Here is a 19009-nt window from a genome sequence, read left to right on the forward strand (position 1 = left end):
CTGTAAAAAGTGTGTTTTAAAAGAACAAAAAGAAACTTACTAGAATTGTGTGAAACAGTTTGAAACTTACATTTGGTTAGTCTTTGACTCCTTGCACTGTCCTGTGACTTTTGTGTCAGTGTGTGAGGCATTCATCAATCTGATTTCTGTATTCTACTGAGCAAATAACTAATAAGGTATTAATACAGTATTGCTCTGAACTTTTAATTCTGGATCTTATGCTTAACTGTAAAATCTGTACAAAGGGACTCTGCTCTTAGGATAAAACAGAACTACGGAGGATATTCGCACCCATAAAGCAGCCAATGAATTCAAAGAGCAAGTAAATAAGTGAAAGTAACAAAATATTTTTACAGTTGTGCATCACACGTCACCAATCCATAATGCTATGGTGCTGTTCTTGCACTGCATATGTAAGAGACAGTAAGTAGCAGGTTCTTGGCATATGTTTACTCACTGGTGTTTCAGCAGGCTGATCATGTCAGGTTGTGGTTGAGTTCACATTCAAGATTTTTTTCCTCAGGCAGGAGAGAAACTGGTTTGACTCCCTGTTTTCCAGACACTCCAGACACTAATTTGGGGAAACTAAAAGAACATGCCATCCTTAGGACAGTTACCGCTTTACTCATACAGCTGGAGCTAGCCAGTAGGCTAAAATGAAGAGCTGATGTTGCTTGCATCAACCTAATTTCCTCGAAGAAGGACACCAAACATATGTAGTTGGGTGTGCAACAGTGACGTTCAATTTGTTGTAAGAAGAGTGTTAAAGAGGAAAAACTGTTTGCAAAATTCAAGTTAACTAGCTTTTTCAGAGCTCCCCAACATTTGGATTTTTTTTGTAATTCAATTAATTTTTGATCACAGAAGTCGCCATTGTGATAATCTAGCTTGACTTTTGCCTAACATAGGCCATAGAACTTAATTTTAGGTGTTGAGAGAGATAAATTATAGCTAATTTTGGAAAAGCTTGGGTGCTCTGATCTCACCATTTTTGTCATCTTTAAGCTATGTTTTTACCCATACCTCTAGCGAAGTTACTCTCAGGATACTGTTCATTCTTAATCCTGGATTGAATTGATGTAGGAAATACTGTTAAGATTTTATCAGCTGCAGAAGCACTAATTAACCGTACTGGTGCAGAAGTTGTTTGGCTAACAGGTGTAGCCCGATTCAGTTTAAAAGGGAGTCAGTTTCCATATGTATTAGTACTCATAATTGCAATGTTGAGAAAGCTAGTAGCTCTGTTAGCAGTGGACTTAATGAACCTTGATTTCCTGAAAATTTGCGTGTTGTGCGAGACTGTTGTATGTAATGAAACTTTAGTCAGGAAAAAGGCTTTTCCTGCATTAGAAATATTCATAATGCGCCTTGCTTGGGTGATTTCTGTGGTGTGCTGTTGGAGATGAGAAGCAGTGTTTACTTCTGGCATACTTCCTTTGTCAGGCTTCTCTTCTATGTTCTGACTGCTTCCATCTTCCCAAAAAAGCTGGAAGGAAATTAACAGCTTTACCACTGCCACCAAAAGAGGCTTAAAATGCTGTTTAAAAAGGTGAAGGAAGGAAGAGGAGGAAGATCTTCTCAGACTATAAAGTATAGGTTTAATTTGTACATGGGAAAAAATACTAAGAACAATGGCTTCTAAGAAAGAAAAACACGTATTACACTTAGTACTGCAATACAGACTCTTCAAAACATGATGCTTAATCCAGTCGTGAGGAAAGAGCTCAGAAGGTGATGGAAAAATGATAGGTACTAAGTGTATCCTTTCTGAATGTAATCTTAAAGCAAGGATAACTCTTATGTTGCTCATTTGGCTGGAAAAGTTACGTTTTTTAGTGTCATCTCAACATTCCTCTGTCTCAACTACAGGGCTTACTGTACTTGTATGTTTAACGAGGCTACAGTTTGGGAGGAGGTGTTGCATGCTTTAAGATCGACTCAATAGAGCGTATGCAGAACATGTGGCAGGGCCTCTGATCCCAGGGGCTGTGCATCTGACTAGTTCTGGAAGCAAAGACTAAGACCAACAGCATTTTATCTCTTTGTGTTTCCAAAGCTTACAGTGATGATGATATGCAGTCAAACCTCCTTTGATTTCTGTCCTAGCGGAAAGGCCCAGTCCCAGCGTAGTTTATCAAGTGATGGACAAGGAAGCCTCCTTAGAGGCTTAGAGAGGGAGGTGACAGAGGCTTTCCAGTGACAGGGGTGCCCTGAACTTAAACTTGCAGGTAGATAAATTTTTGTAACCACTAGAAAATCCATCAGTAATAAATACTTACACTTGGAAAGAAATGGTTGTACAATCCAAATGCCACTTGATCCTGTCAGGTCTTCAATGTGTTGCACGTAGACTGAGATACTTTGCTGCATCAAGTTCCCCAAACAAGATGAGCAGATGGACGCCCTCTTTCTAGAGCCTGACAGGTTTGGACTTGAGCTGGGTCCTGAGCTACTCAGCATTATCAAAGTTGTGCACTTCCAGGCATGCACAGAGGCACGGATCTCAGTGCCTGCGTAACGTTATCATAGGTATTTCCTTAAGATCTTAGGTTTAAATGTCTAGGCTTTAATAGCAACTATACATAGGAATAAGGTTTTGATTGAGGCAGAAATTGATTGCCTGAGCCGCCTTTTTTTTGGTACCTATTTAATGAAAACTTAATTTCTGTAATGCTAAAATACATTATTAAAACAATTAACTTAATGTGCTTACTGGTTTATCTGACAATAATATTCAATTCTATTTTAGGCTTTCTCTTTCACCACTTCAGATATTTGACCTGTTACAATTTGCAGCACTGAAGTATGCTCCTGTGATGTTTTCTTCTTGTGAAGTTATTAATTCTTTTCTCTGCAGGTTGCTAGTTGTTAAGGAGTCCTGTGTGAATAGAGTGTTTAAAGTTATGATTTGTCTCCTGCATTTTAAATTAAACGTGGAATGTACTACTTTGCATCCTTTATTTGGCAATGTATATTTAGCATTCATTTCATACTAATACTGACATGTAATTCTGTTGTAATATTTGTATTTCTAATATTCAGTTGAAAACAACCTCAGCTGACAGCAGCTTAACTTGTGCTTATTATTAAAGCAGTGCATGGAATTTCATGGCTATTACAGTGCTGTTAATTAGGTTGAATCCAGTATTAATTTAGCTTTGCCTGAGCTCCTATTTACTGTCTGTTGAAATTTCACTCTTGCAATACAAAAGTACATTTTCAGTGGAGAGAAGGTTTCTCTTCATAGTGGTTGAACTCACAAGGGTACTCGTTACTACAAGAAATAAAGGTTAAAAAGATTCAAGGAATGGAATTTTAAAATGAGGTAAAATACTCAGTAAGTAGTAAACATTAATAGTTGCCTTAAACTGCATTCAAAGTTATAAATTAGTCTTTGAAAGCCTCAAGACTTTCCTGGTCTCATTAGGCAAGGGGTATTTTTAACGTATTATCATTATTTTGACAATATTAGCTAGAAAACAAATTAGTATAATCGTGAAGAGTGGTAAAAGTGAGAAATTATGGTAAAGGTAGTGACTGTCAAAAAGACTTTGTTAAAACATTTTTCAAAATTTTGTTCATCCCTGGATTATTAAGCAATACCAAATTTAAAGATTTGTTTACTCTTATAGTTTCTTAGTAATTACAGTAGGAATACTAAAAGACGTTTTTTTCTCTGAAAAAAAAAAAACAACACCATCAGCAACAGAATGCATCAAAGCTAGGTTAAACTTCAGTTACTATATTGCAGATTTCACGAAGACTGGTGATCTTGTCTGTTTTTATAGCAGAAGCTTACAAAATGGTGAAACATTAATGTGGTGCATGTTGTCTTTAATCATGAACTTCTCCTCTGCATAGTTTTTAAATTTCTGCCCTACTGCATGTTTTAATTTAAGTCGATCCTCTGTATGTAGGGAGGTCTGTGGACTGAGGTCTTTCAGTAGCAGTGTTTTTTCAGTCACCTTTTGAAATTTTGTTAGGCAAGCTGAGCATAAATTGTTTTAAAGCCATGTAAAAGGTCTTATTTAAAATTATTTTGTGTAAAGAATTTGAAAAAACAAACACAGTACAGATGAAGTATAATAGCCATTAAACTCCTGTAAACTTCTCTGACTCTTAAAAGTATTGTCATAGCTAAATTCTTCTTTCTTCATGCAGTTATGTTTTGGATTGGAGATTTTATACTTTTGTCCTCTTTTATGAGTACCAGATGAGATTTAGGGGTGGATCAGAATACTTGAAAATCAGAATCTAATTGGGGGGAAAAAAGAGTTTGTCAAGCCTGTGGAAAACTATCCTCTGGACAGGCTATGAGACTTGATAATACTTCATGCTTATCTCTGAGCTCTAAAGTTGCTGCTGTTCTTGTTTCTTGTTCTTCATGAAGAATTCTTATCCTTGTCCTTGTGTTTTAAGGTCAGCAATATGGGAGCAGAAAGAAGCAATTCATTGTCCTACTCTTGGTAGGAAAAGGAAAAAAATGAAAATTGAACAGGAAAGAAGGTGAAATGCTTCAAAAAATGGTACAAAGAAAGTAAATGGTTTTGACTGGTGCTTATGCTTTGATTAAACAGTGAAAATCTGTTTTTCAGAGAAAGTTACCTAATGCTCAGTTTCTGAAGTCTACTAGAATTGTTCTGTTGAGTGCATGATGTGGGACTTGTCTTAGGGAACTGCAGTTGCTATTCTGCTTGCATAACCTTAATGCATTCATGAGCAGCTGGCATGTCTCAGTGCAGCTAACTGGGATGTCATCAATGTGTAAGTATGTTTTCTTTTGGGACCCTGCAGGGATTGCTTCCAAGACCTGTAATGTTAAACAATTTCTATTGGTGATATGGAAGGCAACATAAAAATGCAAGTTAAAATCTAGACAGTGTAAAGATCAAGAGATAACTAGGTTAATGGTGAGTTTGAGACCTCATAGGAATGGTCTGGGTTGCCCTTCAGGTTACCTTCCAACCAAAGGGTATTCTTCTGAGGCTCTTTGTAATTATCACCAGAGATTAAATTTATTTCCTGAGAGAAGGTCAGGGATTCTCTGACAGACTGAAGGTGATGTTGAGGATTTTTACATGAAGAGAAACTAAAGGTAGATGATAAGCTGAAGGTTTATCATCAGCTGGACGTAAGCCGCTGATAGGACATCATCTCCCAAAGGACTAATGTAAACCATTGTTCCATGTTCATATCATTGTTAAACAGGATTAGAAAAGCAACCTTTGTCATTTAGCACTAATGTATCCTAAACTATATGAAAATATTGCTTACTGGTTCTGTAGCTGTAGACCAGATGGAAATTTTGACTTGTTCTGATGTATTTTGGTAGTCAAGAAATTGTTAAGTTTGAGTGTTTTTGTTTTGTGAATATGTTCTAAGCCAAACAAAACTTTACCGGTCCTGTGGCCTGTGTGGGACAAAAGATCAAAAACTAAATCATCACAATGGTCCTTTATGATCTTAATATATTTACTGTAACTTTGTCAGCTGCAGCTGAGAGTCATTTTTAATACTTCTGTGGTCTTTCTTCTAATAGTAACAATTTGAATGGTTTAACATAGTCCTACTGCTTCCACGGATACTAAAGGGATCCTGAGTGTTAATGGCAATACTGCCACTGGCCTGCTATTTTAGAAGAATAGGTGAAAAACTTAGGAAGTTGCATACCTCACCACGGTAAGCTTCCCTTTTCCTTTGCTTTCCTTTTATGTTAGGCATGGAACAGTAAAGAAACCCTGGGTTCTGCTACAGTAGTTACTTGATTCATTTTAAATCCCGAGTAGTGCAACATAGCTTTCCCAAATTACCAAAGAAGAGTTACAGTTTTTGTAGCTGTAGACAAGATTGATAACTCTTGCTGTTCTCAGCTGTTCCTTCCATGAGATGTTACTTCAGTCCCCTCCTGCCTCACTTTCCAACAGTCTGTCTATTGAATGAGTCAGTTAACTTAAGTTCTTATTACAAAGTTCAGTGGGTGTGAATAACCTCTACTTTATCTGGTGATAAACGTCAGACTGGGACCATGTCTTTGCTTATTTGCAATGTTCTTTTGTCATCTCATTCAAATTCAACGCGTTCTTGATTATTGCCTCTGTAGATTTGATCAGTTAAAGGACAGTATAATAAACAGTGGACATCTTTTCTTTCTGGGTATGTTACTTCAAGTTTAAGTGGGCTAAGTGTGTTCTTTTTTAATGTTTATGTAGTCGTCATCGTCCTCGCTGTCTTCACCACCATCCTCATCGCAGCCTCAGGTTAGCCACAGCAGAACGAAGGCTTCTCCATTGTGTCACTCTGCATCCCTCTCCTGGGCTAAACGTAATCATGTAGGTCCTGCAAAAGCTACCAGTCCGTCAATCCGTCTTCGTCGTTGGCGGCCCTTGATACGCCTTCCATCTGTTGGGCTTCATTCTGTTGTAAGTGTAGTCCATCTTCAGTCTTTTCTTACTCTGACACAAATGGCTTTCTGCCATGTAACTTCAGTCTTCAAGGCATCATTTTTTTGGTTGTTGTTGGGATCTGTTCTCAACCATTCGTAGGATTTCGTTCTTCCTTTTTTTTTTTTTTTTTTTTCCTTCTCCCATGTCGGACAGCAAAAGTACCTCACTCCATGCTTTGCTGTCCAGGTATTTTTGATTCAGTACACGTGCTAAACCATTTTCAAAGCATAGACAAAGCTTGCCCTTCATGAAGTGACTTGTTTTCTTTTTCTTTTTTTTCTTCTTTTTTTTTGTCATAGGCTCCACATCCAGCCTCTTCTTTTCACCTCATCTTTCATGATCTTTCATTTGGATGTGCTAAACAAAGGGGCTTCTAATTTCTTGTCAAATGGCATTATTTCTTCTGTTTGAGACCGGGTTTATGTTCTCATATCCTAAACCGAGTCTCCTTTTCTTTCATTCTAAGTCTCACCTAATGATCCCTGAGTGTGTCAATACGATGAAGTGTTCCTTGTAATTCCAAGGTGCTCGCTTACTTTCTCACTTGACATCTGTTTCTTTATCCAGTTTCTAGACAGACCTTCTCGTTGAAGGTGAAGACATTCTAGTGCATAAAAGCTTGTCATCAAAAACCTTTTTTCCCCTCACTTTTTTTTTCTTACTCACCTGCAGGGCACAAATACATCTTGAAAATGTAGAAAATGTTACGTGCACAGAATAGCTAGGATTTCTAAACTGTGCTGTGACCACTATCAGAAACAGTAAGCTGAAAGAGTGATGTAGTAGTTTTTCTGCCTGTTTTTAAGGAGTGATAATTTTTTCAGTTTGTGCACATGCACCTGCACACACAAATCTTGATGTGTAGAAGTGAATGGTCTTAAAAGCATAACAGGGAGTGGCTTTGTTTTAAGCATTTTTTTTTAGTAACAGCCACACTTTCTCTGTTACTAGATGTTCTTAATCGAGGTATATGTTGTTGTGTTTGTCGTTTTTTTTTTTAAATAATGTGAATCAAGTATGCTGTCGACCAAATTTCCTATTTCATACAGATTTGTCTTTCCGGATGTTGAAATCATTCTTAATATATTATTACTATTAAAAACTAGTGTCAAAAAGCTTCTATTTCCTTACAGCTTTTATATTTTTATCCTGATAAATGTCAAAAAGAGTAAGGAGTCAAGGAAAGGGTCTCATCTTATGAATTGCTGTTATTAAGTATCTAGCTTTCTTTGTAATCCAATTACTACAAAACTTTCTTGATGCTATTATTTGGATAGGATACCTTAGGATTTGAAGAGGCACAAAGATAAGTTACTGACTGTCCGTCTAGCAGATTAAAATTGTAAGTCCTACATGCAAAGATTTATCACTGAATACAGTATATGGTGTGATTATATATTGGTTACTACACCTGTCTTTTCACTTCTGTGTGACACACCTTTCCAAGAAGATTCAAAGGCATATAAACCACATGTAAATCAGTATAATTTGCAAAAAGCAGACATTATGTTGGGCATTAGTACAGCATTGCATGCAACTGTTCTAATATTGGTTTTATTAAAAAATGACAAATATGGGGGGTGTTCCTATATATTGTGTTTAAAATAAAGCTGAACCTCCTTGTAGTTTTAAGAACATTTCTAGTACTAAACACGAACAGACACTAAATAGATTGTTTCAAAACAAAGAGCAAAAGTTGGTACTGAGAGACTGTCTTTTCTTAAATAAAACGACTCTCCATACTTGAAATATTTCTTTGACTTTTCAAGTGAAGTCTCCAGATGACTGAGGAATCCATATTATAGAAAAAATATTGAAAACACAATCCTGAAGCGTTCTGCGCAAACACAATAAATTGCAGTAGATGTCATGAATTTTTAAGCTACAATAACGTGCTTTATTAGTAACGTTGACTTTTTCTCAACCTTTGTAATTTGCTCTTGCTCTTTCAGTTCATCTCCTCTTGTAGTTTTTTTTGCCTCTTCTTGCTTTGAGATGTTTGCAGCTTTTTATGTCACAGTAATCTCTTAATTCTTTCTTGCATTTCTCAAATGAGAAAGCTTGCTCTATTTTTTCTCCCTGGTTACTCAACCCTTGATTTCTGTGTCAGACTGAAGTTCCTGTTTCTTAAAAATAAAAATTACCTCTTGAGAAGTGTGTACTCCTGAATAATCTCTCTTGCTTATGTATTTAAGAGGTAGATGTGTATTTGTATAAACATTCTGCATCCAGATACTCCATCATTGATGGAACCCATCTCTGAATTTCACATTCTTGCTTGACATCCTCTTGTTCAAAATCAGATGCTGCTGTCCTGCAGCTTGGAATTTACATAACTTGATACTTGCATGTTTTAGCCACAGTTTGGGACATAAAATTAATAAGCTTTAGACGGACAGCATGGTAGAAAAATGCATCAGACAGTGCTTAACAAGGGAACTTCTTGTCCGTTTTTGGGTCAACACTTGACACAGTTGCTTTGCACCTTTCTTTTTGCACCTAGTCCGGATGGACAAGGGATACCTTGATCTGAAGTAAGCTGTGCATGTTCAGCTGTTAAGCTTCAGAGCATCTCAAGTTCAATAAACTCACTGCAGTATATTGAGCATGAATAGAGACATGACTGGTCCCTGAGAGTGAGTCAGAAATAATCTTGCTGAAACTCGTGATCATCATTCCAGTGGTCATTGTTTTAATTGCAGTATTTTCACAGGATTCAAATGCCCATCACAGGCATACATAGTAAGTTTGCCTAAGGGTAGTGTAGGTATGTCCCATGCTTCAAAATGGAAATTATAGACGCCTGATCTACCCAATGGCAGAGGCATCACTTCTTCCCTTTTACTTAAAAACATACTGAATCCAAAACATACCTACTGTTCTTTTGTGCAAACATCGCTTCAGATATTTTCATTTCTCTTCTTGTGAGTGCAATTGTACACTTAAACCCCAAACAGTTTTTCTTTTCTTATACTTACTAGTTACTCCTGTAATAGTCTTTGTTTGATGCATCTGCAACTTTGTTCCTTAAGGTTATGCAAAATTGTATTTTCCATATCAGTCTTTACCTCCTTATATAACTTGACAGATTTTTGATATCATTTTCTTGACTTAACACAAGTGTGTTTTTTATTGTTATTTTGTTATTTTTGTTTTTCTAGCCACTGCCCGTAACACAAAGCATTCTGCTGAACCGGTTTGTGGGGCCTCTTGCTTCACTGCATTTTCTCAAGAGTCAGCGTAAGGAAATAATAAAATACAAGATTCAGTTAGAAGAAGCTGCCTAAAATCTGTCATGTATCACTGAATGTGTTTTCATATGTTTTTTTATATCTAATTAATTTTTAAGCAGAATGGGATGACGAGTTACTTAATATGGCCGTAAGAGCAAGATAGACACTTTTTTTTCCCCAGTGGTGTGTTCGCTCCTGAAGCGCAGCTTTGGGGAAAAGAAACTAGTGGATTTGCTGAAGTTTTATACTAAATTTACCAACGTATGAAGATCAAAAGAGTTCAAATGGGTAGAAATTGAATGGTGCCTCCTAAATGATAAGGGTATAAGTGTATTAGCAAGATGGACTGTAGGAGATGAAATGAAGTTTATTAGACCAGCTGATATAGTTGAGCTGATAGTGACTTAAGATTGTACATTTGAGTTTCTGAAAGTTAGCACAACAACAAGAAAGAACAATGTTGTAGTTCGTGAGCAAAGGGCAGCTTACAATGGTGAAAGGTGCCAAAATCAAAGAACTTCTTAGTACAAGAGGAAGGTGTTATCATTTGTATGGTAAATACCTTGGAAGTGCTATTTTGGCTGGCTGTTACTTCCGTGAACCTTAGAACATCTTTAATAACAAAGAGAGCTGTTGGAAGGCACAAGAGAAAATAGCTGCCAAATGTGAAATGATGAGAATAAGGGGTACTGAAAGGTTGAAAAGTTGCCCATTGAGCATGTGAGCTAAAATCTGTGAACTCTATGAGTCTGAGTGTCACAAAGTTACGCTATATTATTATCACTAAGAGTTACCTCAGTACCTTCAGAAAAAATTATGTTCTTATAATCATTACTTTAAGTGCTAAACTTTTTGTATTCTTTTCTATTCAAATCTGTTTCAAATCTGCTGGTCATTATTTTTCAGTTTTTCTTTTAAAGAGATAAAATAGAAAAGTCATGTCCACTGATGCATACCACCAAAACTTCTTCCTTATAGTAAGGCTGAAACAAAAACATAAGCTTCCGTAAGGTACCAAGATACTGATATTTGTACTCTTTCTGTCTTTTCTGGATGGGAAAGAAATATATATATTTTTTTATTCACTGAGTACTACAGCTGTTCTGAAGACTTGAAAAATCAATCTTGAATCCCAGAGGTCAGTTCTGGATCCTAGCTAAACAATTATCTTTGGATTTTTAGGTCTTTCTCCTTCCTTGGTTCCTCAGAATGATCATTCAAATCTGCTGTCTCCTTCTGCACACTGAGTGGGCTTCCTAAGTGGAAAACCAAAGGAACAGATTTTCCCAGCACTTGGCTGATGTTGATGTTACAGTGGTCTTTGAGAAGAAGAGTAATAAAGAGAAAATTCTGTAATTGCTATTAAAATACCTCCTAGTAATGAACATGCAAATGGACTTCTTAGAGCTATGTTCTCTTTTTCTATTAAGCATTCCCGCAGTCTGTTTATTAAAAGCTGAAAACTTGGCCAAAGGTGTAGCTTTTCGTAGAAACCACGAAAGACATCCCCCTAAAGCTGATATTCCCTCTTCTTTCCCTACCTTTGATATTTAAAATCATCTGGTTCAGGTGTTAGAATTGCTGGAGCTTCCCAATGAAGTAGAAATTGTCCTGAAAGGGCAGCTTTTTGTGTGTGCATGCACACACACGCATGTATGCACACATATGCAAATTGTTGTCTTTGCTTCTTCCCAGCACGGGTGGGAATATTCTGAATTAGATTCATCACATTGGGAAACTTTAATCCAGTTACTTGTTTGCTGAAGTCATAAGCAACATAAGGTTTTAGGTTGTCTTGACTCTTCAGATGCTGTTGTTTGTGTTTATAGAAAAGTATAAAAGAAGTGATTGAAATCTCAAATTTTCAAGAAATGGGATAGATCTATTTCATAGTAAATTTGTTACTATTCTAGATGAGATGAAAAGAAATCACAGGGGAAGGAAATGGTCTACATTAGAGCTGATGGTAGAAACTTCAATAATGGCATAGAACTTTCATCCTCTCTATGGGGTTGTGTAGTTTTTTTCTGTTACAGCTCAGAATGTAAAATGTAGGCACAACGTTTCTCATGGGTTGTGGCAATAGCACTTAATGGAAGTATGATAATTAGATTAGGCACATACAGAATCCTAGTAGCGTTCTATAACTCTTCAAATGAATTCTAAGAAAAATTAATCATGCTGTTTTGATGGCTTCCCTGTCCATCCTGTATGTAGACTTGTCAGTGTCTCTCTAGAGAACAAGTCCTTACTAGAAGCTGGTTTAAGAAAATAAATAAATAAAACCTCAATATGGTCAAAGGGGCAAATGTATTTTGTTCTAAATCTGAGCAAAACTAAATCTTGACAATCTGAAAATGGGAATAGAATTGTGATACTGTGAGCTCTTCCAGTTAATGTCAATTTGAGCCCAAGTAGCGTTAGTTTGATGAAAGCTTTGAAGTGCCAACCCATTTCCTTCATAAAGTGAGACTAACCGGTAGAAGTCTTTCCTCTTACCCTGAAATTTCTTGAGTTCAGGTTTCCCAGTTGGTAGCTTTCATTGAAAAGTCAACAGCTGTGAAGCCATACTGCTGCACTGGGATTTGGTGGCAATGTAGTGCCGTGGTTTACATGCCTCTAAACAGTTGATCGATCAAACACCTATTCCTATTGGTGGTCAGTCAGTCCTGTGTGGTTTGGGGGATATTACTGAAACTTGTGATCTTGGGAAGCTGATAACTGGGGTAGCTGAACTCTGAGGGTGCTTCTTTTTCTAAGCCCTAGCACTGTTTGGTGTTCATTAGAACAAAATTCTCAAAAGCAATTCACATACACCATAAGGAAAAAAGACTCCTTGGGGTTGTGGTGGGAAGGTCCTCTTGTCCCTTTCATAGCATCTTCATCTGCAGCTGCAGGAATGCCCTTTTTGCATTCAAGGCCATCTGAAACAAATGTGAAAAAGGGTATTGGTGTCTTTGTCTTAACTGTCACAGAGAGGAATCAAATGAGGACTGGGGGAGGTTGTATGTGCTTGTTGTTTTTTTTTTTTGTTGCTGTTGTTTTCTTTTTGAACTTACTATATAGCATTTCCATAAGCTGTTGGCAGTTCCTCTATAATGTTGTGGTTTTTGGTGTTTTTGATCTGTTGAAGGACTTACGATTCCTTCTCCTTCACTCTGTTGGTTTGATCATTCTACATTTCTTCATCTTTTAGTCTTTCTTCACAATCATCAGAAAGAAGGAAAATTTTAACCCAGTCTTGAAAACATGATGTAAATGTAAGGTTCTACATAATCCATTTTACACTGTAATCTGTTTCTGCCAAATTCTTAGATTTGAATACTATATGAAATACACATAAGGCTAGGAGCAAGGATGGCGGAAAAATGTATTATATGTATTTTCTCCAAAGTCAGATTCTCCATAGTCTCTAAGATAAACTGAGGTTCTTTTTCCGATTCCCTCAAGCAGTATATTCTTACTTCTGAATCAGGGCTCAGATGCAGACTGGACAGATTCATGAGGAAAGGAGCATCAGTTGTTATCGAACATAACAGTGATGATGCAGCTCTTGGCATGGAAATTCAAAAAGTGCTGCTTAGTGGACATTGTGCTGGGAGTGCATGCTGGCAGAGTAGAACAATATGCATGTTTTCTTCTGAAAAAGCTTTTGCTTGCTGCAGTTGGCAACACGGTACTGTGCTAGATAGATCTTTACCGTCTAACCATTTTTTTTTATGTCAAGTCACTTGATGCTGTTACTGCACTTCAGTCCTTTCTTGACATGCAGTGGTGATGCCCTGTGATGCTACCTTTAAATTGCGGAAGTCTCTGAGATGAATAGAGCTGTGTGCACCTCACAGTTTTCTTTCCTTGTCAATTAGGAGATGTGTGAATTTTATCCTGAGAGTAGTTTCTTTCCTCTGCCTGTGAGGAGAAAACAGGTTAATGTACTATAAGTGATGTACCAGAAAAATTACTTTGACCAAGTGAATATTTTTGGTTTTAAAATACCGTAGGTTCACATTTCAGTCCTACATCGCTTTGTGACGGGAGGCAGGTTAGTGAAGGAGCTGCTGTTTATATCAATTAGCTAATTTTTAATGCTGGTGTATTTGAGTTGATACTACTAATAATTTGGTAATGAAAAACAAAGTTGTTGTATAGTACTATAACTGAAAATGCTTCCAGGAACTTGAATGAGATTATTCTTACTGTATGTATTTTCACTGATGTGTATGTATTTTCAGGAAGCTTCTTTATGTTTAAAAATGTTTTGCAGTGTGACTTCTGCCATTCTGCATAGATCCAGAATGTGCTTCTCACTTGCATCTCTTTGCCAGGTGTCTTGCGTATTGTGATATATTCTCATTAATCGTACTGTGATGATTCTTAATGAATGCAATATGGTTTTTGTTTGTTTTGCAGGCACCAAGTATAGATGAAAAAGTAGATCTTCACTTTATTGCATTAGTTAACGTAGGTGGTCATCTCTATGAATTGGGTAAGGACGCTTTTTATCTCTTCTCTCCATTTGCTCAGAACAAATACAACTAGTAATCTCATTAACTATCAGAGTTTGAGACTAGATGATTTGATTTAATGTAGTAGGGCTTAGGTTCTTTTCATATGCATGATAGGGTTTAAGGTGTGGCAGGGTTTCTGTCAAACAATTGCAGCAATTTTCCCATTGCTTTTTTGGATTGACTTTTCCTCAACTCTCTTCTACTGAGGTAAAATGGACCATAATAATTGACTGTCTCTGAATTTCCTCCTTTATTTACAGAGATGGGAAGCATGAAAGAAGTGATGAACACTTACAGTTTCAGAGAGGAAAACACTTACATTTGTGTCCCTGACTTGCTTAATAAATGAACTATATGCAACTTTGCAAGTGTTAGTTATGTTATTAAATAGCATGATACAGTTAAAACAGAAATTACATATTCAGAATACTAGCAGATACTAATGCTCTGCAACTCATTTGTTAGAGGCTGGATAATTTTTAATCTGTCTTAATTTAGTGCTCACTAGACAGTTAACTTCAAAACAGTATCTCTGTTTTCTGAATTACTTGCAGCTATTTTCTTCCCCTCTTCAGATTGTGTAGCAGCAAGTTCTGTTCAAATATTCTCTAATGACTCAAATCCGAAGCATGTTGCTGGGCAACTATATTTTGCTGCAGGCCTTTTAAAAAACTGTCAAGTAGATACGGATTTAAAAACAGGAATTCAGTGGTCTTTCCTGACCTAATTTTCCCAATATTTTTTGGTGGGAAAATATTCTGCTACTTTTGAAAATCGACATGTAATTAAGCAGTGCCCTTAATGGGTGACAACTAGTCATAACCTGGGACATAAGCAGTATGTTAGATGTTTATATTAAAGTGAATCTAAGGGTTAATATCAGTGGCCAGCCACAAACAGTAGGCATGAAATTCCGTATTTTCATGATGCTGTAGGTCTGTCAGTGAACTAGATCAAATAGCATGGAAATAGCATACAAATACTGTAGGATGTAATCTAAATATGTTCTGACTTAATTTCAAAGCATGATGAATGGCTTTCTCTTTTTTTCAGTTGTGTGCAACTATTTCCATGATACCTTTGCATTGTTCATTAATTTGCTCTACTTAAAGAGCACCCTACAAATTATGATTATTGTGTTTAAAGCTCACTTTAATTTCTTGCTTTAATAAAGAAAAAAAAAAAAAGGCATCTAGCTCAACTGTATAGTGGAATGCTAATATTATTTCCTTTGTTCTTAAAATAATTTCTCTTTGGACTAGCGGAATAAAGTGAAAAATACTTAAAAGTAGGAAAATGGGAGAAGGTTTTTTGATTCATTCACTGGCTTTGTGGCCTGCATTTGGGCTTTGGCAGGCAGAAAATGCTGGGGAGTCAACGTGAATATTCTGTGGTAAAAACATAAGGACTGAAGACATTATTTATAGGCAGATGAGTTTAAAATACAGTTCCTCCAAGTTGTATGTAAAAAATCTAATCAAACCTATCTTTGAACAGAACTGAATGCTCAGTATTGTTTCCTGGCATGTTCTGACAAATTTGTGTTATTATATCTTCAGTCACTGCTCTAATATGAACAAGAGGCTGTTCATGGTTGTAAATACAAAAGTATTTTAACGTAGAAACTATTTTCAGTTATGGAAAATGTATACTGGAAGTAGTATTGATTTCAGTGGAATCTGTGGGGAGGGAAGTCTTAAAAAAAAGGACAGAACCAGAAGGGAATTTGGTCTAGCAAATACTTAAGATATCCTGACATATGTTCTCGTATTGTTATGCATCTCATATAAGTAACATCAAACTTATTTCTATAAATAGAATTATTTAAAAATACTGGGTGTTACAGCATTATTATATTGCAAATGAGGAAAAATGTAGTTATAGCAACCCTCCTTTATTTAGTGTTGTGAAAATACTTAGTACCTAAGCTATTGGGTTTGTTTGTTGCTTAAATGAGAATAATATTTCAGTTATGCTCTTCCAACTAGTGGGCTTGGTCTGTCATGGAGTCCCTGATGACAGTTGTCAAACACCACAGATGTCTGGGTAAATCCAGTAAGTGTAGCTGAAACTGTTCTTCTCCCCTTGAAAAACAGAAGTACTGTATCAGCACTAAAAAGTTGAAAAGTGTCAACTCATAGCCTTATAGCCTTATTTTTTCAAATAAAAGATAATTCATCATTTTGATTGGATATTTTTACTGCAGAAGGATGTACCTAATGATGCCTGTTGAAGCAGTCAACGGTAGAGAAGAAACTAGGGAGTAGCTAGTTGCATATTATAGTTCGTGTGATACTTCTATCAAAAAGAAAGTAGCATTTTTGTAAATAGAGTGAAAAAAAAATGCTGTTGAATTGATTCTTCTAGCAAAAAAATGAAACAATTTTAATTTCATAAATGCATTGATCAATCCTGCTTTCTGTTTCCACAGATGGACGCAAGCCATTTCCAATAAACCATGGGGAAACTAGTGATGAGTCTTTCTTAGAGGTAAGAATAGAAAATATTCTTAAATGGTATTATACAAAATTCAATCTTGCTATATTTATGGTTGGATGAGCAAGTGGGTTTGAGAGACAAAATTATGTTTATTCAATTTTAAAGTATTTCAGAATGCTCATGTTGTTATTGGTGTTGAGAGAATATAATGTGAAAATGGGGATTGTCAGAAGGGCTGAGTGCAACAGATCAGACTGACTTTTTTCTCTACTGGGATTTTCATATGCCGGTGCTGTTTTGAAATTGTATGTGAGATGTAGTGATTAAACTGAAAATTTCTCATTTTCCTTCATTTGGTTTAGTTAGTTTGATAGACACCAAGTTAGAATCACAGAATCACAGAATTTTCTAGGTTGGAAGAGACCTCAAGATCATCGAGTCCAACCTCTGACCTAACGCTAACAGTCCCCACTAAACCATTTCCCTAAGCTCTACATCTAAACGTCTTTTGAAGACTTCCAGACAGAAGTTGATCTGCTTTCCAACACTTAAAATTTCTGCCCTTTCTTCCTTGCTAATAATCATTCTTGACTGGATTCATGGTTTCTCTTGGATGTGTCTTTATGTTGGGGGTTGCATAGCTGAGAAATGAATCTGAAAGGAATACATTTAACTGGCAGGATAAACTGCCATCCCCAAAGAAGGATAATAACTTGAAGCTGAGAGAAGACAACATGTACATCTGACTCTTACGGTATCCAGCCTGGATTAGCTTTACAAAAGATAGAAACCAGAGAAACTGAAAAACAAACAAACAAAACCTTCTATGGTTTAGTACTGTTGACTAATCTCTGTGAAGTGTGCATACAATTTGTGCTTGTTTGGGCAGGGGTAGAAGTTGGATAAAGCGTCTTGTTTTTATTTTAATGTCTTTTTATTTTTTTTCTGATAACATGTGGTCTCCATATTGCACCCCAAAGCCAGTTAAAAGAATTATAAATAATCTTTCACTTACCCCACACATCTTATGTTCATCTTGAGACAAAGGAAAAATTTCAGAGTAGAGCAATACTAGTAAAGGCAAGCTTCAGAGATGTGTTTGGAAAGTCAGACAAGTAACACATCTGTTGCACAAACTAATATTCAGTCACAAAAAATCAGTTGTTCTGGTTCTGTGCAAAACCTTTGGTCTCTTATGCTGCCCATATGACTGCCATAAATAATCCTGAATAGCAGTAACTCAGATCAGAAATATAGTTTATATAGACTTGTTAGACTATTTAGTAATCCTTTATGGAAAAAGTCCATTTATTCATATTTCAGTTGCTTTTTTTGAATAAGCATGATTTATAATTGTGCTGGTCTCATTTGTTTGTTTGCTTTTCCCTAGGATGCAATAGAAGTTTGCAAGAAATTCATGGAACGTGACCCAGAAGAACTAAGATTTAATGCAATCGCACTGTCTGCAGCTTAAAACTTTTCCAGTTGGGCTAATCTACCGCAATGTATTGTAACAATAAAACTGTTGCCATATGTTAATAGTACAAATTTTGATACTTCCCTAACATCTTGATTAACTGTAGTATACGTGGAATAAACTTTGCGTTTGTCCTTGCTGTACCTTAGTACTTGTTCCTGAAGCAACTTTGTGTATTTATATACACGCATGCATTTTGTGCAAGACTTGTGTGTGGTGGGGTTTTCTCCTTCCACCCCCTTAAAAGTTTTGGGAATTACTACCTGTGATACTTCATCGTAATAACAACGAGCTAGCTCAAAGCAGGACTATCATTCGTATCATTTGCATATAACATTTTGAGTGGAGTTGGTGATAATGGGCAAAAACTTGAAATACAAGGTTATCTGCATCTTTTAATGAGATGATACAAGAATATTATAAGAACTTTTGCAGGTGACTGAAGACAATTTTCACTGAATTATTTATAAATAAATATATGGAAGAAAAAAAGCCAGAAAAATGACTGTTTCTTCTTACTAATATTTTACATTTCTTACCTTTACATTTTGAATAAAAATTAATTTTGTTTTTCAAGCCTAATAATGTCAATAAATTATCAAAAAGATGTAGTTAAACCAGTGTATGCTATTTGTATATGTGGAAAAACTTGATTTTTTTTCTTTTTTCACCCCAAAAAAGCCACAATGGTAACTAATGGTAGTTCAACTGCTAGGACAGCAGCGGGAACACCCAGGGAATAAAGCCATAGGAAGCATCTCAGCTAACTGAAATAAATGATAGAAAACATATGGCCTGCTTCAATTTTTTTTTTTTTTTTTTTTTTTAAAGGAGAACACAAATAGTCTATAGATTTTAAAATAGCTATGATAGCCATACACTTTTTTTTTTTTTTTTTTTTTTTTTTTT

At 36.1% G+C, this 19009-nt stretch overlaps 1 protein-coding gene across 1 annotated transcript in view; it reads left to right on the top strand.

Moving 5' to 3' along the window:
- Window positions 1-18711, top strand: part of UCHL3 (ubiquitin C-terminal hydrolase L3) — a 42229-nt gene extending 23518 nt beyond the window's left edge. Inside the window, exons 6-8 of the mRNA XM_084283120.1 lie at window positions 14087-14162; window positions 16616-16674; window positions 18014-18711. Of these exons, the coding sequence (XP_084139246.1) occupies window positions 14087-14162; window positions 16616-16674; window positions 18014-18097 (219 nt within the window). The 3' untranslated portion in view covers window positions 18098-18711. The remainder of the gene's footprint in view (window positions 1-14086; window positions 14163-16615; window positions 16675-18013) is intronic.
- Window positions 18712-19009: the final 298 nt, after the last annotated feature.

Source organism: Netta rufina, assembly GCF_964035555.1.
Source record: "Netta rufina genome assembly, chromosome: 1".
NCBI lineage: Eukaryota > Metazoa > Chordata > Aves > Anseriformes > Anatidae > Netta > Netta rufina.